General features: G+C 44.6%; 1 protein-coding gene across 1 annotated transcript in view; it reads right to left on the bottom strand.

The window, feature by feature from the left end:
- Nucleotides 1-26440, bottom strand: part of LOC139580671 (kinesin-like protein KIF19) — an 81212-nt gene that overhangs the window by 21542 nt on the left and 33230 nt on the right. The window contains exons 3-4 of the mRNA XM_071409561.1: nucleotides 13834-14032; nucleotides 6142-6278 (exon numbers count right to left, since the gene is read on the bottom strand). Of these exons, the coding sequence (XP_071265662.1) occupies nucleotides 6142-6278; nucleotides 13834-14032 (336 nt within the window). The remainder of the gene's footprint in view (nucleotides 1-6141; nucleotides 6279-13833; nucleotides 14033-26440) is intronic.

Genomic DNA, 26440 nt, shown 5'->3' with positions numbered 1-26440 from the left:
AGTAGCGAGTGTCAAACTTCAAACCAATGGCGTCGTGCCCTTTGTATGTCTTCAAGGCTCATTTCTTCCAAACACAAGGACTGTCGCTGATTCTACTCTAGAAATATTTTTCTGGTGTACGTCCTAGGCTGATTAAGCATTCTTTCCATTTTTGTTATTTTAATAAAAAGCTGTCTATCATCTGTCACTTTCTTTCTCTTTCTGCCTAGACGAAGACAGGAGGAACAACTGAATCTCTGCGTGCGTGACTGTTTGCTTAGAAGGAAGCCATATTCATGAGAAGGTTGCTACATCACTCCTTGTCAAGGCTTCTTTTCATTATGGTGATTGATCCTGGAAAGAAAATGGGAATTAATTGTACAAAAGAAGCACAATGGTAAACTATGATTGCAGACAAAAGGAACCACTTTCAAATACTGACAAAGTAGTCAATAAGTATTCAACCCCTTTGTTATGGCAAACCTAAATAAGTTCAGGAGTAAAATGTGCCTAACAAGTCACATACTAAGTTGCATGGACTCACTCGGTGCCCTAACAACAGATATAATCCACATAATAACACATTTCCGTTTGTTGCAGGATTACTTTCCTGCTGTAGGAAACTGGCTCAAATTAAGAACCTACATCTGTACCTCATCTTTGTACCCCACATGTACAATTATCTGTAAGGTACCTCAGTCGAGCAGTGAAATTCAAACACAGATTCAACCAAAGACCAGGGAGGTTTCCATTACCTCACAAAGAAGGGCACCTATTGGTAGATGGGTAAAAAATTTAAACATTGAATATCACATTGAGCATGATGAACTTATTAATTACACTTTGGATGGTGTATCAATATACCCAGTCACTAAAAAGATACAGGCATCCTTCCTAACTTAGTTGCCGGAGAGGAAGGAAATCGTGCAGGGATTTCACCATGAGGCCAATGGTGACTTTAAAACAGGTACAGAGTTTAATGACTGTGATATGAGACAACTGAGGATGGATCAACAACATTGTAGCTACTCCACAATATTAACCTAATTGACAGAGTGAAAAGAAGGAAGCCTGTACTGAATAAAAAATATTCCAAAACATGCATCCGGTTTGCAACAAGGCACTACAGTCATACAGCAACAACAACAAAAAATCCTGAATACAAAGTGTTATGTTGGGGCAAATCCAATACAACACATTACTGAGTACCACTCTCCATATTTTCAAGCATAGTGGTAGCTGGATCATGTTATGGGTATGCTTGTAATCGTTAAGGACTGGGGAGTTTCAGGATAAAAAAAAGGAATGGAGCTAAGCACAGGTTTAGTCTGTGCTTAGTCTGTGCTTATATATTTATTATTATATTTGACCTAAAATACAAGGTCAAATATACACTAGAGTTTCTTACCAAGAAGACATTGAATGTTCCTGAGTGTCCGAGTTACAGTTTTGACTTAAATCTACTTGAACATCTATGGCAAGACCAGAAAATGGTTGTCTAGCAATGATCAACAGAGCTTGAATAATTTTTTTAAGAATAATGGGCAAATTTTGCACAATCCAGGTGTGGAAAGCTCTTAGAGACTTACCCAGAAAGACTCACAGCTGTAATCGTTGCTAAAGGTGCTTCTACAAAGTATTGACTCAGGGGTGTGAATACGTATGTAAATTAGATATTTCTGTATTTAATTTTCAATACAGTTGCAAAAATGTCTAAGAACACGTTTTCTCTTTGTCATTATGGGGTATTGTGTGTAGATGGTTGAGATAATTTTTTTTTTTTTTATACATGTTCTATATTCAGGCTGTAACACAACAAAATGTGGAAAAAGTCAAGGGGTATGAATACTTTCTGAAGGCAATGTATCTACACGAGTATCAACCTGATCTGTTGAATAAACAGAAATGCAGTTGTGGTTGTAAGTTAGTATACTATAAGGTCTACTAGTATACCTTATCAGTCTGGTGTTTTCTGTAATGACCTTACTGATCCCTGTTTTACAGCCTGTGTTGGTAATGTCTGCTCAGTCAAACGACCTGTCCTGACTTGTCATAGACGCTTGTTAAAACATTTTAATGAGCAAGCCTTCCTTCATGATCTGGCCTCTGTAAATTGGTATATAATCAGCTCGATCCCCTCTGTTGGAGACGCTTGGACCTTCTTGTTTGATATTTTCAGTGGTATTGTTAACAAATACGCGCCCATAAATAAAATGAGAATTAAAAACAGGTTCAGCCCCTGGTTCGACTGTGATCTGGCAGAGATACTTCACGTCAAGAATTCCATTTGGCAAATCGCTGATACAGTTTTCAGGCTGACTGGATCTCGTTCAGGCAAATTAGAAATAAGTGCACTCAGGTTATCTGGAAGGCAAAGTTAGTTACTTTAAGGAGCAGTTCTCTTTCTGTGGGTATAACCCCAAGAAGTTCTGGAAAACAGACCTGGAGATAAATCCTCCTCCTCACAGCTGCCCATGTCTCTTAATGTTGATGACGTGGTTGTTACTGACAAGGAGCACATGGCTGAGCTCTTTAATCACCACTTCATTAAGTCCGGATTCCTATTTGACTCTGCCATGCCTCCTTGCCTGTCCAACGTTTCCTCATCTCCCACCCCTTCTAATGTGACCATCCTCGATGCTCCTCCCTCATTTTCCGCTGCCCCGCTACAAAGTTTCTCCCTGCAGGTGGTCACTGGGTCCGAGATGCTAAAGGAGCTCCTTAAACTTGACCCCCAAAAAACATCTGGGTCAGATGGTTTAGACCCTTTCTTCTTTAAGGTTGCTGCCCCTATCATCGCCAAGCCTGTCTCTCCTCTCTGGGGAGGTTCCCATTACTTGTAAAGCAGCCACGGTGCTTCCTTTATTTAAAGGAGGAGATCAAGCTGATCCTAACTGTTATAGGCCAATGTCTATTTTGCCCTGATTAAGTGTTGGAAAAACGTGTCAATAATCAACTGACTGGCTTTCTTGATGTCTATAGTATTCTCTCGGGTATGGGGCTCCCGAGTGGCGCAGTGGCCGGCTAAGGAGTATTGGTGTCTCCGAGAGGTCTTTGGCCTGGTTTGCTAACTACCTCTCTCAAAGAGTGCAGTGTATAATGTCAGAAAATCTGCTCTCAGCCACTGCCTGTCACCAAGGGAGTACCCCAATGCTCGATCCTAGGACCCATGCTCTTCTCAACATAGCTCAGGCAGTAGGAAGCTCTCTCATCCATTTATATCCATTTATATACAGATGATACAGTCTTATACTCCCCAGATTCTGTGTTAAATGCTCTACAACAAAGCTTTCTAAGTGTCCAACAAGCTTTTTCTGCCCTTAACCTTGTTCTGAACACCTCCAATGCCCCTCTCCCCACCGGTGTGAATACTACCTCTGAGGGTTTAGAGCTTGAGGTAGTCACCTCATACAAGTACCACATACAATACCGTTCTGCCAGTCACAGAACAGGTCTGACGAGGCCGACGCGAACAATATACTGCTTTCTCAGGAACAGGCCCAGATCCCCGTGATTTGCGTGAAGGGGAGTCGGAAAAAAGGGTCCGGAGAAAAAGGGTCCGGAGGGCGGGCTGCCTTCTGAGAATTCGTAGGCGATCAAATAAACCCCCACTTCCTTCCATTCTGCTAGCAAACGTGCACGTTTGGACAATAAAATATATGACCTTCGCGGAAGATTAAACTACCATCGGGACATTCAAAACTGTAATATCTTATGCTTCACGGAGACGTGGCTGAACAATGACACTATCAACATACAGCTGGCTGGTTATACACTGCACCGGCAGGATAGAACAGCAGCATCTGGTAAGACAAGAGGCGGTGGACTATGTATTTTTGTAAATAACAGCTGGTGCACAATATCTAAGGAAGTCTCGAGCTATTGCTCGCCTGAGGTAGAGTATCTCATGATAAACTGTAGACCACACTACCTACCTAGAGAGTTTTCATCTGTATTTTTCGTAGCTGTTTACATATCACCACAGTCAGAGGCTGGCACTAAGACAGAACTGAATGAGCTGTGTTCCGCCAATAAGCAAACAAGAAAACGCTCACCCAGAGGCGGTGCTCCTAGTAGCCGGGAACTTTAATGCAGGGAAACTTAAATCCGTTTTACCAAATTTCTATCAGCATGTTAAATGTGCAACATGAGGGAAGAAAACTCTGGACCACCTTTACTCCACACACAGAGATGCATACAAAGCTCTCCCTCGCCCTCCATTTGGCAAATCTGACCATAATTCTATCCCCCTGACTCCTGCTTACAAGCAAAAATTAAAGCAGGAAGCAGCAGTGACTAGATCAATAAAAAAGTGGAGCAGATGCTAAGCTACAGGACTGTTTTGCTAGCACAGACTGAAATATGTTCCGGGATTCCTCCGATGACATTGAGGAGTACACCCCATCAGCCATTGGCTTCATCAATAAGTGCATTGATGACGTCATCCCCACAGTGACCGTACGTGCATACCCCAACCAGAAGGACCGAGCACGCCCCCATTCTCATCGATGGGGCTGCAGTGGAGTAGGTTGAGAGCTTCAAGTTCCTTGGTGTACACATCACCAACAAACTAACATGGTCCAAGCACACCAAGATAGTCGTGAAGAGGGCACGACAAAACCTATTCCCCCTCAGGAGACTGAAAATATTTGGCATGGGTCCTCAGATCCTCAAAAGGTTCTACAGCTGCACCATCGAGAGCATCCTGACTGGTTGCATCACTGCCTGGTATGGCAACTGCTTGGCTTCCGATCGCAAGACACTACAGAAGGTAGTGCGAACGGTCCAGTACATCACTGGGGCCAAGCTTCCTGCCATCCAGGAACTTTATACCAGGCGGCGTCAGAGGAAGGCCCTAAAAATTGTCAAAGACTCCAGCCACCCTAGTCATAGACTGTTCTCTCTGCTACCGCACGGCAAGTGGTACCGGAGTGCGAAGTCTAGGTCCAAGAGGCTTCTAAACAGCTTCTACCCCCAAGCCATAAGACTCTTGAACACCTAATCAAATGGCTACCTAGACTATTTGCATTGCCCCTCCCCCCTATTTTAAATTGCTACTACTCTCTGTTGTTATCATCTATGCATAGTCACTTTAATAACTACCTACATGTACATATTACCTCAACTAACCGGTGCCCCCACACATTGACTCTGTACCGGTACCGCCCTGTATATAGTCTCGCTATTGTTATTTTACTGCTGCTCTTTAATTACTTGTTAGTTTTATTTCTTATCCGTATTTTTTTTAAGTGCATTGTTGGTTAGGTGCTCGTAAGTAAGCATTTCACTGTAAGGTCTACACCTGTTGTATTCGGCGCATGTGACTAATGAAATTTGATTTGACATTCTGTTAAAGGTCCCCAAAGCACACACATCCCTGGGTCGCTCCTCTTTTCAGCTCGCTGCAGCTAGCGACTGGAACAAGCTGCAAAAAACACTCAAACTGGACCGTTTTATCTTCATCTCTTCATTCAAAGACTCAATCATGGACACTTACTGACAGTTGTGGCTGCCTCACGTTATGTATTGTTGTCTCTACCTTCTTGCCCTTTGTGCTGTTGTCTGTGCCCAATAATGTTTGTACCATGTTTTGTGATGCTACCATGTTGTGCTGCTGCCATGTTGTGTTGATACCATGTTGTTGTTATTTTGGGTTGCTACCATGCTGTTTTTCATGTGTTGCTGCCATGCTATGTTGTTGTCTTAGGTCTCTCTTTATGTAGTGTTGTGTTGTCTCTCTTGTCGTGATGTGTGCTTTGTCCTATATTTGTATATGTTTTTAATCCCAGCCACTGTCCCCGCAGGAGGCCTTTTGCCTTCTGGTAGGCTGTCATCGTAAATAAGAATTAGTTCTTAACTGACTTGCCTAGTTAAAAAAAAAAGAAAAAAAATGGTGACTACATCACTGTTGATGACCTTAGCTGAACTGAAAGCCTTGTGGGTCAGGTGATAGGGTAGTTTGTTATAGCACATTAGGCTGTTGGATGTGTGTTATTAGACATGTTGTTAGGGTATTCCTAAGAGAAACAATGGAAGACACCGTTTGTGTCCCAAAAGAGCACCCTATTCCCCATATAGTGTACTACCTTTGAAATGTAGTGCCCTATATAGGGAATTGGATGCCATTTGGGAAGCAGACATAGACATAGTATGCATTCTCACCTCCAGGTATGACATGGAGATGTTGTACTGCATGTCATCGCTGGTCTCCTCGATGGCTTTGAACAGGTCATTTAGAGTCCGTACGTAGATCCCCGGTTCCCTGTCCGTCCCCAACATAGTGTACGTCTTCCCACAACCTGAGCACAGACACACACGCACACACACAAAGAAGGAAAATATTCACAATCACAGTTTGCAGTTTGAGTTGAAGGGAATAAAATTGTTAATACCAAACAACTTGATCATTGAATAGTGTCTATTTCAGGTTCATTACTATAATTTTTGTACCCCTTTCTGCAAGATCAGTTCACTTAAAGGAGAAGTTCTCTTTTTCACAGCCAAAAAAATAAAAATGATGTAAATGTGTTCCCAGCAAGCACATTTGGTTCTTTGTAAGTTGTGGGAACGTACGTTTTTGGTTTCCCATTGGTTCTGGGAACTAAGCCATACGTTTCCTGATTGGTAAAACTGAAAGTTTTTTAAACTTCTGAGAACGGAAGTGAACATCACACCTGTTCTGGGAATGTAAATGTCTTGGTTGCATGGAGGATCTGAGAACACTTTACTACGGTTTTACTGGGAAGTTTTATTAAATGTTCTGAGAACGGAAATTATAGGTATTTAGAACTTAATTAAATAATTTTCTGCTAGCTTAGGTTGACTGTTTTGAACACAGGCATGACACTTGGAAATTAATTTGCTTAGGTATTAATCATGCAACCACATTACTTTTTTTATTGTGGCATGGCGTCAGTGAGATTCAAACCTATGCTCTTCATTTCTCTACCCATGGAATTTGTCCACTGCGCCACCAGGATGGAGCTAGCATGCCATTTTTTAAAACTCATACCAAGATGTTCATTTTAGTCTATTCAAACAGACCCTATTTCAAAGGAAACAAGCACTCATTAAGATCAGGTGTGACCAATTAGAAGGCACAGCCAACACACTTGAAAACTCACTTGAAAGAGTTTTGTTGAATCAGAACGGAACGTATGTGTTTTTAAATAACATTCTTAAAACATTCTTTGAACGTTACTAATGTATTCTTGTGTTTTTTATGGAAAGTTTTCTTAATGTTCTGAGAACATGACTTTAAATAGAACTATGAGGAAATCTTCAGAAAACGTTATGCTGAAGTACTGAAATTCCCACCTAAGAAACATATGGTTCTCAGAACGTTTTGTGCTAGCTCGGTATCCTGCACCATTACCAGAGAGTTGTATGCTAAATATTCATAAGACAACCTGGGCTCTCATCTAGCTGTAAGAAACATTTGGTTCTCAGAATGTTATGTACTAGCTGAGATGTTATGGAAGGGTCCAGACACCTTTTTTTGTGATTTCACTTGTTTTTGAGAACCTTACCCTAAACAGCAAATCACTTCCTAATGATGAGAAAATGTTTTGTTGTTTGGGATAAGTTTCTGAAAAACAAGTGAAATCACAAAAAAAATATCTGGACCCTTCAAATAACATTCCATGTACAGTACATCAAAAAGAGAGATATGGTTGTAAAAAAGAAAACTTCTCCTTTAAATTCAGTTAATTTATTTGGCCTTTTACAGGAATTTGCCTCACATTCAGTAGCTGTACACTATGTTTAAACTCAATATTAAAAAGCCTTCTTGTTGAAAGCTTAACCCCAGTCAAGCTCTATTTCAAGAAACCATGCCTGTTTAGGTCGAGAAGGACAGCCTGGTCACCAGATCTTAATTCTGTTCAGGACAACAAGACTGTGACACATGGAGTTTAATTAGTTTAATTTGAGATGAGCAGAGATTAAAAGCGGTGAGTCTACAGGGAGAGACAGACAGCAGGAGGGAGGGGGGGAGGAAGGGATGGAGGGGAAGTTACTTTTGGATCAGTTGTATTTGTCTTTCTAGGTAGTGACTGACTGTCTGAGCCCTGCTTCTTGGCAGTCAGGTGCTCCCTATGACACAATTTCCTGTTCCTATTAAAAGCAGATTCAGAGATGACACACAACACCCCTCCCAAGTCCATATGGTAACAAATCAGACTAATTAAAATCTAGAACCACCAGATTAATCAAGTGGAAAAGGAAGATAGCACTATATGAGTTTGATTATACGGCTGTAATGAGCAAAATAATAATAAGTAACTTGGATAAAAATACATGCAGTCAGGATCATCAACCCCCAGGCTGATTATTTCCTATGTAATGTTCTCCCCTGGTACCCAGTGGGTGGTAGGTGAGGACAACACACACAAGGACAAAGGACACATGCACACATGCATTCACACACATGCACGCAATTAAAATAGAACAGGTATCCCCAAGTACGCGCAATGCCGTGGGGATACACCAAATAAAAATGTGATTCACATAAAAAAATATATATTAAAAAAATTACATTTTTTCCTTCACATTTTCAAACAGTCCATTTATATTTTCCAATGGGGCTACACAGGTTTTTTTCTCGCCTGAGTAGCCTTGTGTCACTGCCAAAAATCGAATTAAACCATCTAGTGTTCAGCGAAATAAATAAATGGTTAAAGAGACACATACCAGCTCTACTGGCAGTACTGCTACTACCAGCAGTACTATATCTGCACCTGTCAACGACACAAGTTGTTCTGCTTCCATGAGCACATCCAACAGCCAAAGAGCTGCTGCCCCCTTATCAGGGAAAGACAGGGATGTTGGACCATCGAAGAGGCGCAAATATGACAGACTGTCACGTTCTGACCTTAGTTCTTTTGTTATGTCTTTGTTTTAGTATGTTCAGGGCGTGAGTTGGGTGGGTTGTCTATGTTCGTTTTTCTATGTTGTGTTTTGCGTTTGGCCTGGTATGGTTCTCAATCAGAGGCAGGTGTCGTTAGTTGTCTCTGATTGAGAATCATACTTAGGTAGCCTTTTTCCACCTGTGTTTCGTGGGTGATTGTTTTCTGTTCTGTGTTTTGTATTTTCACCGTTCAGGACTGTTTCGTTTCGTTCTCGTGTTTTGTTGTTTTTGTTCGAGTATTCGTTTTCATTAAAAGAGATAATGAATCCTTACCACGCTGCACCTTGGTCCCCCTCTCTTTCTCCCAACGATGAACGTTACAGAATCACCCACCACCAAAGGACCAAGCAGCGTGGTAACGGCAGCAGCAGCAGCAGCAGCAGCAGCAGCAGCAGCAGCAGCAGAAGCAGAAGAAATCTCAAGACTCCTGGACATGGGAGGAGATTTTGAACGGAGAAGGACCCTGGGCTCAGGCTGGAGAATATCGCCGCCCCAAAGCAGAGCTGGAGGCAGCGAAAGCTGAGCGGCGGTGGTATGAGGAGGCAGCACGGCAGCGCGGTTGGAAGCCCGAGAGGCAGCCCCAAAAATTTATTGGGGGGGGCACACGGGGAGTGTGGCTAAGTCAGGTAGGAGACCTGAGCCAACTCCCCGTGCTTACCGTGGAGAGAGAGGGACCGGGCAGGCACCGTGTTATGCCGTGAGGCGCACGGTGTCCCCGGTGCACAGGCATAGCCTGGTGCGGTACATAGCAGCGCCTCGTATCGGCCGGGCTAGAATGGGCATCGAGCCAGGTGCCATGAAGCCGGCTCAGCGCATCTGGTCTCCAGTGCGTCTCCTCGGGCCGGGGTACATGGCACCAGCCCTACGCATGGTGTCCCCGGTTCGCCAGCACAGCCCAGTGCAGGCTATTCCACCTCGCCGCACTGGCCTGGCTACAGGGAGCATTCAGCCAGGTAGGGTTGGGCAGGCTCGGTGCTCGAGACCTGCAGTGCGCCTCCACGGTCCGGTCTATCCGGTGCCGCCTCCACGCACCAGCCCTCCGGTGGCAGCCCCCCACACCAGGCTGTCTCTCCGTCTCCTCCCTACAGGTGCTCCCGCCTGTTCAGTGCTGCCAGAGTCTTCCTCATGCCCAGCGCTGCCAGAGTCTCCCGTCTGTCCGGAGCCGCCAGAGTCTCCCGTCTGTCCGGAGCCGCCAGAGTCGCCCGTCTGTCCGGAGCCGCCAGAGTCGCCCGTCTGTCCTGAGCCGCCAGAGTCGCCCGTCTGTCCTGAGCCGCCAGAGTCGCCCGTCTGTCCTGAGCCGCCAGAGTCGCCCGTCTGTCCTGAGCCGCCAAAGTCGCCCGTCTGTCCGGAGCCGCCAGAGTCTCCCGTCTGTCCGGAGCCGCCAGAGTCGCCCGTCTGTCCTGAGCCGCCAGAGTCGCCCGTCTGTCCTGAGCCGCCAGAGTCGCCCGTCTGTCCTGAGCCGCCAGAGTCGCCCGTCTGTCCTGAGCCGCCAGAGTCGCCCGTCTGTCCTGAGCCGCCAGAGTCGCCCGTCTGTCCTGAGCCGCCAGAGTCGCCCGTCTGTCCTGAGCCGCCAGAGTCGCCCGTCTGTCCTGAGCCGCCAGAGTCGCCCGTCTGTCCTGAGTCGCCCGTCTGTCCTGAGCCGCCAAAGTCGCCCGTCTGTCCTGAGCCGCCTGAGCCGCCCTTCAGTCCGGGGCTGCCCCTCAGTTCGGAGCTGCCCCTCAGTCCGGAGCTGCCCCTCAGTCCAGAGGCGCCCCTCAGTCCAGAGGCGCCCCTCAGTCCAGAGGCGCCCCTCAGTCCAGTGGTGCCCTTTATTAGGGTCCCCAGTCCAAGGTCGGCGGCGAAGGTCGCCGCGCCAAAGACGCCACTTAAGCGGGCTAAGACGATGGTGGAGTGGGGTCCACGTCCCGTGCAAGAGCCGCCACCGCGGACAGACACCCACCCAGACCCTCCCCTATAGGTTCAGGTTTTGCGGCCGGAGTCCGCCCCTTTGGGGGAGGGGGGGTACTGTCACATTCTGACCTTAGTTCTTTTGTTATGTCTTTGTTTTAGTATGGTCAGGGCGTGAGTTGGGTGGGTTGTCTATGTTCGTTTTTCTATGTTGTGTTTTGCATTTGGCCTGGTATGGTTCTCATTCAGAGGCAGGTGTCGTTAGTTGTCTCTGATTGAGAATCATACTTAGGTAGCCTTTTTCCACCTGTGTTTCGTGGGTGATTGTTTTCTGTTCTGTGTTTTGTATTTTCACCGTTCAGGACTGTTTTGTTTCGTTCTCGTGTTTTGTTGTTTTTGTTCGAGTATTCGTTTTCATTAAAAGAGATAATGAATCCTTACCACGCTGCACCTTGGTCCTCCTCTCTTTCTCCCAACGACGAACGTTACACAGACAGGGATGTTGGAACATCGAAGAGGCGCAAATATGATGAGAACTACATTGATTTGGGGTTCACTTATATTGGGAGAAGTGCCTTTCCTCAGCCACAGTGTGTTATATGTGCAAAAGTACTATCTCACAACTCTTGCGCAGACATTTAGAAACAAAACATGTCAATTTGAAAAATAATCCACGGGAGATTTTTGAGCGAGAATTAAGACGACTTTCGAGTAGTAAGACCTTTAAAAGCAAAAGATTCCATTAATAAGAAGGGGCTAGAAGCGTCTTATATGGTGAGCTACCGAGTGGCTAAGATAGGCAAGTACCATACTATTGTGGAGGACTTAATTCTTCCTGCTGCAGCGGATATGTTTGGGACAATGCTGGTGGGAAAAGGCCCCAAAAAACTATACAGACAATGCCTTTGTAACGTCTGCTTCCAACTCACACCCTCAAACACGTAGATCCCCTGAACGCAGCTCACTCTCCAGATACCAATCACTTGTATTCTAATCACCTGTTCACACACCTGTATGTCATTATCACACACTATTTAGTTCAGTTCTTTGCACCCCATCACTGAGGTATTGTTTGTTTTGTGACACACGTCTTTCAGAGCTCTGTTTTTCCCGTGATTTAATCCTCCCGTGTATTATAGTTTTTGACTGCCTCACTAACGATGCCTTTTTGCCTATTCCCTGCCTGTACTTTAGCCTATCGGATTTCCTGTTATCTACTTATTGCCTGATCTCTCGGACTACGTTACTAGCCTTTTCCCTGCCTGTACTGTTGCCCTTTTGGACACCATGTGTATGACCTTCTGCCTGCCCCTGGACCCAGCTACCTGCCTCCTCCTGTGGTCCTTTACAATAAACACCTGCTGCGCCCTGCGCTTGAAACCAACTCTCTGTCTCCCATCTTGTTCATTACAGCCTTCATCAAACAACACTGTTTCACAACGCATCAGTGACACAGCAGGATATATTTTGAAACAATTACTGTTTCGCATACAAGCCAGTGAATTCTATGCGTTACAGCTGGATGAGTCAACAGACGTGGCGGGCCTGATACAGCTCCTGGTATATGTCCGTTACATTTATGTGGGGTCAATTAAGGATGAGACCCTCTTCTGCAAACCACTGGAAACCAGGAAAACAGGAGAGGATATGTTTAAAGTACTGGTGGTAAAGTAAATGGTGGTCAAGATGTGTTGGTATCTGTACTGATGGCGCAAAAGCTATGACAGGGAGACATAGTGGAGTGGTAACGCGCGTGCAAGCAGTTGCTCCCGATGCCACTTTGGTACACTGCAGCATCCACCGAGAGGCTCTTGCTGCCAAAAGAATGCCTGACAGCTTGAAAGACATTTTGGACACTACAGTGAAAATGGTTAACTTTGTTAAAGCCCCTGAACTCTCGTGTATTTTCTGCATTGTGTAATGATATGGGCAGCGACCATGTAAGGCTTTTACAACATACAGAGAAGTCCACCGGTTATCAAGGGGCAAAGTATTGACATGTTTTTTTAAATTGAGAGACGAGCTTAAAGTTCTCTTTACTGACCATAATTTTCACTTGTCTGACCATTTGCATGTTGACGAGATTCTCACACGACTGGCCTATCTGGGTGTTTTTCCTCGCCTGAATGATCTGAATCTAGGATTACAGGGACTCTCCACAACTATATTCAATGTGCGGGAGAAAATTGAGGCTATGATTAAGAAGTTGGAGCTCTTCTCTGTCTGCATTAACAAGGACAACACACAGGTCTTTCCATCATTGTATGATTTTTTTGTGTGCAAATGAACTCAAGCTTACGGACAATGTCAAATGTGATATAGCGAAGCACCGGAGTGAGTTGAGTGCGGAATTACACAGGTACTTTCCCGAAACAGATGGCACAAACAACTGGATTCGTTATCCCTTTCATGCCCTGCCTCCAGTCCATTTACCAATATCTGAACAAGAGAGCCTCATCGAAATTGCAACAAGCGGTTCTGTGAAAATGTAATTTAATCAGAAGCCATTGCCAGATTTCTGGATTGGGCTGCGCTCAGAGTATCCTGCCTTGGAAAATCGCGTTGTTAAGACACTGATGCCCTTTGAAACCACGTAACTATGTGAGTGGATTCTCAGCCCTCACTAGCATGAAAACTAAATACAGGCACAGACTGTGTGTGGAAAATGATTTAAGACTGAGACTCCAATACAACCCAACATTGCAGGGCTTTGTGAATCCTTTCAAGCACACCCTTCTCATTAACCAGTGGTGAGTTATTCCCAATGTAAGATGTTTAAATAAAGATCAAAATTATTGATTATTATTATATTATTATTTCTGCCATGGTCCTATAAGAGCTCTTAGTCACTTCCCACGAGCCGGGTTGTGACAAAACCTCACAATTATTCTTATGTTTAATAAATGTATCGTACAATGATGGCAAAAAACAACATTTGAGAGTGCGCTGAACCTGGTGCTAGAGGGAGTACGCAGCTGAAGGTTGAATGTTTGAAGTGGTACGGGACTATAAAACGCTTGGGAACCACTGGAATAGAGGATATGGCAGCTATGACAAACCTGTGGGTCCGTAGGCGAAAACGGTGGCGTTGTAGCCAGATATGAGGCCTTCGATTAGGCCCTTGGTCGTGGCTCTGTACACCTCCTCCTGGTTGGCTGAGTAGTCAAACGCTACGTCGAACATATAGGTCTTTTCCCGGGAACGGTTGGCACGCAGGATATCATCTGGATCCTCCATGGGGTCCATCAGTACCACCATCTACAGCAGAGAGGAAGGGAGGAGAGAGGGATGAAAAGTGAGAAAAGTGATATTTTAATGATTAGTCATCATACCACAGAAACATCATTGCATAACATATAATAATACTTTTTGTTATATGAATCTGTCAGTAGAGAATGACTGCAATTATCCCTGAGGCAGGGCTTGTGACTATACACCAATATATGCAAATGCACTCAAAACTCAATTTGGGTAAATATTGGACAGAACACGTTTGGTTATTTTGACCCTGCAGTTGGGCCACATGACAAGCCATTGCCAAAGCCAGGTTGGGTTGTTGAAGCTGGATTATTGAGCTACGTTCAGAGGAGGGCAGTATTTCTGTTACATGTATTTGAAATACGTATTTTTATATTTTGTCATTTGTATTCCACGGGCTGAACTACACTCCAAAGTATTTTGTAACAAGATACTTTCGAAAGCTGTGATTTATATATTATAAATACAAAATACTTTTCTATACCATTTCTTTATTGCGGTTCACAATTTTGTGGCCCTCTTTCACCCTACAACGGTATCAAAAGTCTCATGACACTATGTTGTGATAAGAGTGTCTGCTAAATAACCTAAATGTATATGTAAAAATGAACAACTGCAAAGCACACTGGGAATTGTCATTGATCTTGAGTTTATGCTCTTATCACACCATAGTGCCCGTCACGGCCGTCAAAAGGAGGAGAACAAAGCGCAGCGTACATTTTCTTTTTATTAGAAAAGACGCCGAACAAAACAATAAACAATACAAAACAAATCGTGAAGCTTAAGGCAATGTGCCACAAACAAAGTCAACTTCCCACAAAGACAGGTGGAAAAAGGGCCACCTAAGTATGGTTCTCAATCAGAGACAACGATAGACAGCTGTCCCTGATTGAAAACCCATCCTGGCCAAAACATAGAAATACAAATAATAGAACGAAAGAACATAGAATACCCACCCCAAATCACACCCTGACCAAACCAAATAGAGACATAAAAAGGATCTCTAAGGTCAGGGCGTGACAGTCCCCCCCCCCCCCCCCAAAGGTGCGGACTCCGGCCGCAAAACCTGAACCTATAGGGGAGGGTCTGGGTGGGCATCTTTTCGCGGTGGTGGCTCAGGTGCGGGACCCCGCTCCACCACTGGCTCACCCCACTTTGGTGGCACCTCTGGTGCGGGGACCCTTGTCGCCGACCCCGGACTGGGGACCCTCGTAGCGGGCCCCGGACTGAGCACCCTCGTAGCGGGCCCCGGACTGAGCACCCCCGGACTGGAGACCGTCGCTGGGGGCCCCGGACTGGAGACCGTTGCTGGAGGCTCCGGACTGGGGACCGTCGCTGGAGGCTTAGTGCCATGACTCCTTACTGGAGGCTTCGTGCCATGGATCATCACTGGAGAATTCTTGCCATGGATCATCACTGGAGAATTCTTGCCATGGATCATCACTGGAGGCTTCGTGCCATGGATCATCACTGGAGGCTTCGTGCCATGGATCATCACTGGAGGCTTCTTGCCATGGATCATCACTGGAGGCTTCTTGCCATGGATCATCACTGGAGTCTTCTTGCCATGGTTCATCACTGGAGGCTTCTTGCCATGGATCATCACTGGAGTGAGGAGACGTATGGGCAGTCTGGTACGTGGAGCTGCCACAGGACTCACCAGGATGGAGAGACATACAGGAGGCCTTGTCCTTGGCAGAGGCACCAGATACACTGAGCCGTGGAGGCGCACTGAAGGTCTCGAGCTTAGAGCCTGCACAACCCGTTCTGGCTGGGTGGTTATCTTCAACCTGCAAATGCGGGGCGCTGGCACAGGACGCACTGGGCTGTGCAGACGTACCGGAGACACAGTGCGCAGAGCCGTCGCAGGATATACTGGGCCGAGGAGGCGCACTGGAGGTCTGGAGAGCAGGGCTGGCACAACCCGTCCTGGCTGGATGCTCACCCTAGCCCGGCAGATGCGGGGAGCTGGAATGTAGCGCACTGGGCTAAGAACGTGTACTGGAGACACCGTGCGCTCCACCGCATAACACGGTGCCTGACCAGTACGACGCTCGCCAAAAATTTGGGGGCGGCCTCTCGGTCTTCCTTTCTAGCCGTGTTCCCTCGTAACGCTGCCGCTCTGCTTTCGCTGCCTCCAGTTCCTCCCGTGGACGGCGATACTCCCCAGCCTGCCTCAAGGGTCCCTTACCGTCCAGTATCTCCTCCCATGTCAATTTCTCCAGATAGCGCTGCTCCCCCTTATCACGCTGCTTGGTCCCTTGGTGGTGGGAAGTTCTGTCACGGCCGTCAAAAGGAGGAGACCAAAGCGCATTTTCTTTTTATTAGAAAAGACACCGAACAAAACAATAAACACTACAAAACAAACCGTGAAGCTTAAGGCAATGTGCCACAAACAAAGTCAACTTCCCACAAAGACAGGTGGGAAAAAGGGCTACCTAAGTATGGTTCCTAATCAGAGACAACGATAGACAGCTGTCTCTGATTGAAAACCCATCCTGGCCAAAACATAGAAATACAAATAATAGAACGAAAGAACATAGAATACCCACCCCAAATCACACCCTGACCAAACCAAATAGAGACATAAAAAGGATCTCTAAGGTCAAGGCGTGACAGTGCCATCATACTTTAGACATCAATGTAGGGTGAAAGAGGGCCACAAAATGGCGAACTACTTTAAAGTAATGGTATAGAAAAATATGTTGTATTTTGAAAATACAAATGAAGTATTTTGAAAGTATCTTGTAACAAAATACATTGGAGTGTAGTTCAGCCCAGTGTAATTCAACATACAAAATAATCAGAAGTAATTGAAATACGCATTGGAATTTAGTTCCGCCCAATACAAATTACATCTTTCGAAAGTATCTTGTTACAAAATACATTGGAGTGTAGTTCAGCCCACTATTTACACAGTGCTGGGTTGCTTACTCCTCTCTCACTTCTGCTGCCATCTGCCACAGTATGACTGTGAGCACCGTAATGGCTGACAGTTACCCAGCTCTGTGCAGCACAGGAGGCTGCTGAGGGGAGGAAGGTTCATAATAATGGCTGGAATGGAGTAAATGGAATGGTATCAATCACATGGAAACCATGTGTTTCATACCATTCCATTTATTCAGTTTCAGCTTTTACTATGAGCCCGTTCTCCCCAATTAAGGTATCAACGGCCGCCTCTACTGTGCAGGTAATTAAAGTGGTGAAGAGAAACTGACGGGCGCAGCAGCAGTTAGATCCGGGGGTCTGATGGTTTAAACAGGGCCTTTTATCCATCTGCAGCTGGAGATACAAAGGGCCTACTGTGGGGTAGATAGAGTCCTGAGTGCCACCGTGCCCCTCCACACCCACGCAGTCTACGTCCCAATTCCCCCTATTCCCTAGTGCACCCATAGGACCCTAGTCAAAAGTAGTGCACTATACAGTGCATTCGGAAAGTGTTCAGACCCCTTGACATTTTACACATTTTGTTACGTTTCAGCCTTATTGTCAAATGTATTAAATGTAAAAAGAATCCTCATCAATCTACACAGAATACCCCATGACAACAAAGCGAAATACTTTACTTACATAAGTATTCAGACCCTTTGTTATGAGACTCGAAATTGAGCTCAGGTACATCCTGTTTCCATTGATCATCCTTGAGATGTTTCTACAACTTGATTGGAGTCTACCTGTGGTAAATTCAATTGATTGGACATGATTTGGAAAGGCACACACACCTGTCTATATAAGGTCCCACAGTTGACAGTGCATGTCAGAGTAAAAACCAAGCAATGAGGTTGAAGGAACTGTCCGTAGAGCTCCGAGACAGCATTGTGTCGAGACACAGATATGGGGAAGGGTACCAAAACATTTCTGCAGCATTGAAGATCCCCAAGAACACAGTGGCCTCATCATTCTTAAATGGAAGAAGTTTGGAACCACGAAGACTCTTCCTAGAGCTGGCCAACAGGCCAAACTGATCAATCGAGGGAGAAGGGCCTTGGTCAGGGAGGAGGCCAAGAACCTGATGGTCATACTCACAGAGCTCCAGAGTTCCTCTCTGAAGATGGGACAACCTTCCAGAAGGACAACCATCTCTGCAGCACTCCACCAAGCAGGCCTTTATGGTAGCGTAGCCTGATGGAAGCCTCTTCTCAGTAAAAGGCGCATGACAGCCCGCTTGAAGATTTTGCCAAAAGGCACCTGAAGGACTCTCAGACCATGAGAAACAAGATTTTCTGGTCTGATGAAACCAAGATTGAACTCTTTGGCCTGAATGCCAAGCGTCACGTCTGGAGGAAACCTGGCACCATCCCTACGGTGAAGCATGGTGGTGGCAGCATCATGCTGTGGGGATGTTTTTCAGCGGCTGGGACTGGGAGACCAGTCAGGATCGACGGCAAGATAAACGGAGCAAAGTACAGAGAGATCCTTGATGAAAACCTGCTCCAGAGCACACAGCCAAGACAATGCAGGAGTGGCTTCGGGACAAGTCTCTGAATGCCCTTGAGTGGCCGAGCCAGAGCCCGGACTTGAATCCAATTGAACATCTCTGGAGAGACCTTAAAATAGCTGTGCAGCGACGCTCCCCATCCAACTTGACACAGCTTAAGAGGATCTGCAGAGAAGAATTGGAGAAACTCCCGAAATACAGGTGTGCCAAGCTTGTAGCGTCATACCCAAAAAGACTTGAGGCTGTAATCTCTGCCAAAGGTCCTTCAACAAAGTACTGAGTACTTATGTAAGATATTACTGTTTTTTTGTTTTAATACTTTTGCAAAAATTTAAAAAAACAAACAGTTTTTGCTTTGTCATTATGGGGTATTGTGTGTAGATTGATGAGGGGAAAAAAACAATTTAATACATTTTAGAATAAGACTGTAACGTAATAAAACGTGGAAAAAGTCAAGGGTTCTGAATACTTTCCGAATGCACTGTATATGGTACAGGATGACATTTGGGACTCAACCAGACTGTCTGATGATTGATGTCTGGCACCATCGTCCACCATCTTTACCCACCGGCAAGCCATACTCAGGTCTATTCATAGTCCGCCTGGCTCTCCCTGCTGGCTCTATTCAGAGTCCATCCACAGGGGCACCGCACAGTGGCACAGTGTCAGAATGTAATAACTGTAATAATAATGACAACTCAGGGGAAAGACCTATATAGTATTGCAAACATTAATCACTTCACTAAGTGGTGGTCTGGGAGACTTAGCTATCTCCCCAGAGCTCTGTTCGTCAGCAGAGGAGTCGGTCAAAGCTGAGGAGTCAGTTGGACACTCTGGTGAATATTTAAACATTGTCTTGATGTCACTCACGTTTTTGAGTAGACTTCAGGACTACTGGATGTTGTGGTGCGTTCCGGGTTTAAATAGACTGTTCTGTTCATGTCCAGCTCTGAATGGCTGGAGAGAGGGCCTTTAGTTTCAGGACAGTGTTTGTGTGTCTGTCTCCTTGTGCGTGTGTGTGTGTGTGTGTGTGTGTGTGTGTGTGTGTGTGTGTGTGTGTGTGTGTGTGTGTGTGTGTGTGTGTGTGTGTGTGTGTGTGTGTGTGTGTGTGTGTGTGTGTGTGTGTGTGTGTGTGTGTGTGTGTGTGTGTGTGTGTGTGTGTGTGTGTGTGTGTGTGTGTGTGTGTGTGTGTGTGTGTGACTGAATGGCCTGGGTCTGGTCTAGTATCCCCAGCACAGCATAGCCCTGTTTAATGACCCCTCAGTCATGGAGCCGCTCACTTTGAAGCCTCTTGATTGAAATTCAAGAGGAGAAATCTGACTTTTAAAAGCGTACAATTACACAGAGAAAGAGGGAACAAAACACACGCACAGAGACGTAATCAGCAAACAGAAGAGAGGAGAGAGGTAAGAGATGGGGAGGGAAGAGAGGAGGGGAGGGAGAATGAGAGGAGGGGAGGGAGAATCACGTTTCTCAGGAAACATAGTATTGTATTGTAAACCAGGAGCTCTTCTTCTCTTCTCTCTAGCCAGGGTCAGAGACACTCAGTAACCTACAGAACCGCATCGGTCTGGTGTCCTCACCAACAACTTGACAGAACTAATGCGTTGTGTGTGTGCATGCGTGCGTGCGTGGGTGGGGTGGAGATGACATAGGACAGAAGAGAGATGGCTCTGGCCTTGATGTACTTCAACCTATCTGTCTGAGAGCTCTGCTCTGCTCTACTTTGGTCAGACAGGCTGGCAGCACCTCCTACTGTACCTGGCAGGCAAGGCTGTGTGCGTGTCCATGTGGGTGTTTCAGTAGGCATCAGCGAGCATATAAAGTATCATGTCTTTTGTTCAAGAGAGGTTCTGGTGTGCATCCAAGGATGTTCTTAGACCAGAGTGTGTTTAGTACAGTAGCACGTGTGTGTGTGTGTGTGCCTATGCTAAGGAACACCCTTTAAGGCCAATCGGGATGATTGCACACCTCTCGCATCTGTTGCCTTTGTTCCTTAGGTTACCTGGTTACCCTGTTACCCCACCTCGCCCGGTAATGCATGACAGCTGCTGGCAGGGCATGGCATCTTCTGTAGGGTGACTGTTGTTAAGGCAGCTGATAAGGAGACCTGCAGTATGGTGCCAGTGGGCCCAGATGGCTGTGAAACTAGGCATGCACTTGTTCCAACGGCAGTACTTGCACACTACTTAGAATTAAGCAATACATTGGGCATGCTTTCTAAGTAGTGTGCGTTCTAAGTAGTACGTTGAATGCAATCTGACACACATAACTGGATGCCAGAATATAAGACAAAAGCAGCTCTAGCTCCTCAATTGGAGTCATGGACCTCAGTCCACCTCCAACAAGGTTCACAAGGTGACTCACTGCATTACCTGGGAACAACCAGCAGTGTTTATTTAAAAGAACAATGACGGTGTTGTTGCTCTGCTCGCGATCCATGTTCCATTACTGTCATATTAACAATAACAGGCTCTTATAAAGAACACAGGTCTGAGTTCAGTTCGTGGCTCCCTTTTCAAGCCTGCGTTGGAATCAGAAGTCTGATAGCACTATGTCATAACTCTCCTGTGATGATCTGAAGGATCAGGTTACACTAGGTCCACTCTACAGCGTGCTCTCTCTCTCGTAGAGGGGCAGAGCGGGAAGTCAGCTGTTTTATAGCAGTCATAAAATACGCTGCCTCTATGCTCTGTAGTGTTTGAGCGTGGAATGTAAACTATGGAACACAGAGAGACCCTTGGACATCAAAAGTTTGAATAATAAAAACAATATTTCTATTTTTGAGAATGTGGGAGTGGTCCGTGGACACTTAAGGGACAGTCACGATGAGTGTGTTTCATTTGGTGATCTCATGAAGGACAGGAAACATACATTACTGTGTCTTTGGTTGTGTACAGTTCTTAATTATGGGGTTTACATCTAAATATTGTGAAACGTTTGTTATTAAACATGACACTATTTGTGAAAAGATGTAATGTGATGTTAACCTTCTAAATGAGAAAATATGGGTTTTCATATAAAGGTAACCAAATCAGTGGCCACGCTCATGTGAGCATAGACATTACATTGGCGTCATGGACCGTCCTTTTCTCAGAAGTGTATAAAACCCACTCCTGACTAAATTTACATTAGACCATAAAATATGGAGCTGACGCTACATGTTGAAATGGTTAAGAACTACAGCTCTATAGGAGTCCCAGGAGACCAGACAGCCTGTAGTGTTGGCTACACAGCTGGAAATGGTTCAACTCTGAGACTATCGATCACTACAGAATAAAAGCAAATCCTAGACGTAGAATTACGACAACCGCGGAAGCATCTATCTATGCAACGACCATCTGTACGCCTGACATATCCATTACAACAGACCCTATCCAGAGCCGCTGAGAAAGCTACAACCATTAAAGACATTGTGACTTCTGGGGAAGTTAACCAGAGACTCTCTGATGAACTGACTCTCCAGCTGACGGACCAGCGATTCCAACAGAGAAGACAACGACGACATACGGGCCTAAATATATACATTGCAATTATTTTCGAATGAGCGGCCGTTCAACTGCAAAGGATTAGCATGTCAATGGATATAATTATCAACTGTGTGTAGTGAATCCATTTTGTCTTTCCCTCTTTTTATCTGTCCCCACCCCTTTCCATTATCTACAAGCCGTCATACCGTTTTATCCCACTAGGGACTCATCAATGCGTTGTGTTAGTAACCAATAACTATATTGTTTGTTTATGTATTTCTGTGATTTGTTTAGTTAGTTAGTAAATAAATAATTAAGCCAATTTGTATATCGCTGATTCATTATGGAGGCTAGGGTCGTGCAGATATCCAAGGGTTTGCGACATTCAGTAATGAGCCTGATGAGGTAATAATGATACATTAATAGAAGACTAATCGATAAGATATGAAAATATCTGAAGAGTCGATTCGGGAAAGACACTCTATAAACATTTTCCCATGGTGCCCGACTTCCTAGTTAATTAAAGTTCACATGATTAGTTTAATCATGTAATAATAATTACACATAGAGACTTGATTTGATAAAATAACAGTCATCACATTTAATGATAGTCCAGACCCGACAACTATGATGTGATAAAAGCGTCTGCTAAATTAACTAAATATAAATGTTTATGTAAAAATGAAAAATGTATTTGTCACATGCGCCGAATACAACAGGTGTAGACCTTACCGTGAAATGCTTACTTACACGCCCTTAACCAACAATAGAATTAAGAAAATATTTACTAAATAAACTAAAGTAAAAAAAGATACATTCTTTAAAAGTAACACAATAAATAACAATAACGAGGCTATATAAAGGGGGTACCGGTACCGAGTCAATGTGCGAGGGTACCAGTTCGTCAAGGTAATTTGTACATAAAGTGTACAGTGACTATGCATAGATAATAAACAGCGAGCAGGAGCAGTGTAAAAACAAAGGGGCACGGGATAGACAGTACAGTGACTATGCATAGATAATAAACAGCGAGCAGGAGCAGTGTAAAAACAAAGGGGCAGGGGATAGACAGTACAGTGCATTCGTGAAGTATTCAAACCCCTTTGACTTATTCCACATTTTGTTGTGTTACAGCCTGAATTCAAAATGGATTAAATAGATTATTTTTCTCACCTATCTACACACATTATGCATGTTCATTTTCACATATACATTTTGGTCAATTAGCAGACCTGTTTATCCAGAGTGCTTTGCTCAACTAAGGTTGTTAAACAACAACATATCCCAGTCATAGCAAGTAAAACGTTCCTGTAACGGTTACTGACAACGTTGTTGCTGTTCAGTCTGGCTACTTGCAAATGCATTTCTGTATTTTAAAATACAAAATATGTGTTTTAATTAAATACATTTTAAAATAGAATTATTTTGTAGTTTATTTTGATACATTGATCTTTATGGTATTTTGTAATTGTATTTTGTAATTTTTGCCCATCCGTGCTTGCAGTCCAGTCCAGTATGGGTTGAGGGCAAAGAGAGAAGATGGCAGGGTCTGATTTTCCATGGCACCAAGAACGTCCATTTGACATTGTGGCTTGGGGCAGTTGTTTTCCCTTCTTCTGACTAATTCATGGGTCCAAATGAGTGAACTGAGCCTGGACACATGCAGGACACGAGACCTGAGACTGATGGATCGAAACACTGGCCGACCGCAGAGGCCGGGGAAACCAAAAGCAATTTCCTGCTCGATGGTTCTGGTAAACATGGCGCCTGCATCCCAAATGGCACCCATTTCCCTATGCAGTGAACTACTTTTGACCAGAGTACTATGGGCCCTATATGGGAAATAGGGTGTCATTTGGGACGCGGATGGAATTTTCTTCATCATCTGTTTTAATCATGATGTTTTTCCAGCACCTCAATGGACATCACATGGTAAAACACTTCACACTGGATGCAGCCTAGATAGTCAACACGAATGATAAATGACAAAACAAACGTCCAGAGCGTGAATTCAGACACTGGGGATCTACAAATATAGAGCCAGCGGCTACGATAAATCTTTTAAATATTCATGGCCCTGTCCTCAACTATCACCCGTCCCAAAGTCAAAACGACAGCCTGCTTATGCGGCGACATGAAACCAATTAGTTGGATGGTGTTATTTAAATGCTATAAGAAGCCACGTTGGCTTGAGAGTCTCATCCAAGTCCTCTAAGCCTGATAGGGTTTCTAATCAACAGGGCTCACTGGTCTAAAGTCTTTAAGGGGAGACTTCTGTTCGGTTGGCCATCGAGCTGATTGGCGCGCTGCTTGCCGTGTTGCCCACACTGCTCTGCTACCACCGCCACCGTACTGCAGATTCATAATTTAACGCCTGGGTGTGGTGAGGTTTCACCTGCCTCTCTACTTCTCTCTCTCTCACCCTCTCTCCCACCGACTCTCTCTCTCGTTCTCCTTACCCACATGAAACATTAATATAGTTTACTATAGAATATAGGGTTGGGTTTCTTTACCATACCGGGGTATACGGTATTACCGGAAGTGCACACAAGGGGCACTATAAAAATTAAAATTCGGCATCAGGGATCTTTTGGCATCAGGGATCTTGATCCAGGAGGGGATTGAATGTATCTGCTATAACCAAGAAGCTTGATCTTGACATCTAGACACTTAGCTAGCAAGTTAGCAAACCAAATACATATCATTTATTTGACACATCTTAGATTTCTTATAGTTATACTTAACTTCTAGCTTTTACAGTATTATCCCTCGATCAGGTGTAGTACTTACTATATTACGATCCTAAAAAAAACCCACTAGTAAATAGTACAGTAATGTCCGCAAAAACACTACCGTCTGCAAAAACGCAAATACTACAGTATTTAATTTGCATATACCCTGCCATTCCCTTCTCCCATATCGCAATTTGTGCCACCCATAAGTGGGAAACCTACATGCCGAGTATAGACCATATTGTGTTCCCTAATGGTTATAGAAAATAACAAAAGCGCCAAACTATCCATTCAGAACCCAGTCCTACGGGTTATGGAACATTTACTATTTTAGTATCTATCCAGTAGGTTTCCATAAGGAGAACGCCTCCACCTCTATGTCAAAGATATTAAAACAAAACACTAAAGTAAATACTACAGTAGTGCCTGGAATGCTACAGTAAATACTATATTATACTACAGTCCACAAAAACACTACAGTAAATACTACAGTATAATACAATCTGCAAAAACACTATATTAATTACTATAGTACATACTACAGTTCTTTTACTACAGTATTTATACTATAATTAACTGTAAATACTACAGTATACTACAGTAAACACTACAGTAAATACTACAGTAAAGTCCGCAAAAACACTACAGTAAATGCTGTAGTATTTTTACCATAGTATACTTAGTATTTTTTCATGTGGATATTTCTCCCTCTTCTCTCTCTCTCCTACACTCTCTCTATATCGCTCTCTTCCCGCTCTCTCTCTCTGTCTCCCTCGCTCCACTATCGGGTTCCAGGCACACACCGTGCCAAGATGGGCGACAGTGGAGAGGTGTGCGTAACCAGCACCAAAAGTCAACGAGTCACTGAGACAGCTGCTGACTATTTTATGCCCTAATCCAACTACAATAGAATAGAATAAAAGGTGATTTGTCAATAAAACTCTAACATTACAGGCGTCAGAAAATTAGAATAGCGTGACATTGGCCAAAAATAGTTCCTGACAACATTGTGACTGGGACAGATTAGTTCGGATCTCATCCCTTCCCTCTAGGCCTATTCTTGAACTGACAGAGGTGCGTGCTTTAAAAGATGAGTTTGGGGATGTTCCTAAACCCATTGTGTTCTGGGACAGATGAGTTAGTAGTAAGAAGCCTGATGGAGGTGCGTGGTGCAGGAGTTGTGCAGGCAGCCAGGCACGGCCCACCACGGCCAGTATACCATTATCAGACTCACCTCCGGCCCAGTTCCACACTAACAAGAGGATTATCTCCCAGGCACAGAGGCAGGGAGCAAAGGACACAATCAGACTTAATTGTACGGTCCTCTGAGCCCAACACCACTAGACAGGAAACACAACCATCATTAACAAAGAGAAAGAGTGAGAGAGAAAGATAGAAAGGGAGAGAGAAAGAGAGCGAGAGAGAAAGAAAGAGCGAGAGCGAAAGAGAGGCACATAGAGAGAGACAGAGGGCGAGTGGGAAAGAGAAAGAGAGATATGTAGAAGTTAAATATTTTAATGTAGAGGACAATATATTTACCACCTGCCAAGACAGACCTTCATACTATATTGATGATAGTATGTATTCAGACGCATCATCTGTGGTAGAAGCCATCCACATGGCAAGGTATAGAATGCTGGTAGAAATTATTTATAGAAGATTTATAGAAGACAGAGGGTCACTGGTCATAGAGATTGAGCCAGAGCTACACTACCATAACAACACCATGTCTATACATGTATCACGAGTGACTGTCCCAGTTCATGTG

Source organism: Salvelinus alpinus, chromosome 7 (assembly GCF_045679555.1).
Source record: "Salvelinus alpinus chromosome 7, SLU_Salpinus.1, whole genome shotgun sequence".
Lineage (NCBI taxonomy): Eukaryota > Metazoa > Chordata > Actinopteri > Salmoniformes > Salmonidae > Salvelinus > Salvelinus alpinus.
This window is presented reverse-complemented; position numbering and strand designations above follow the sequence as displayed.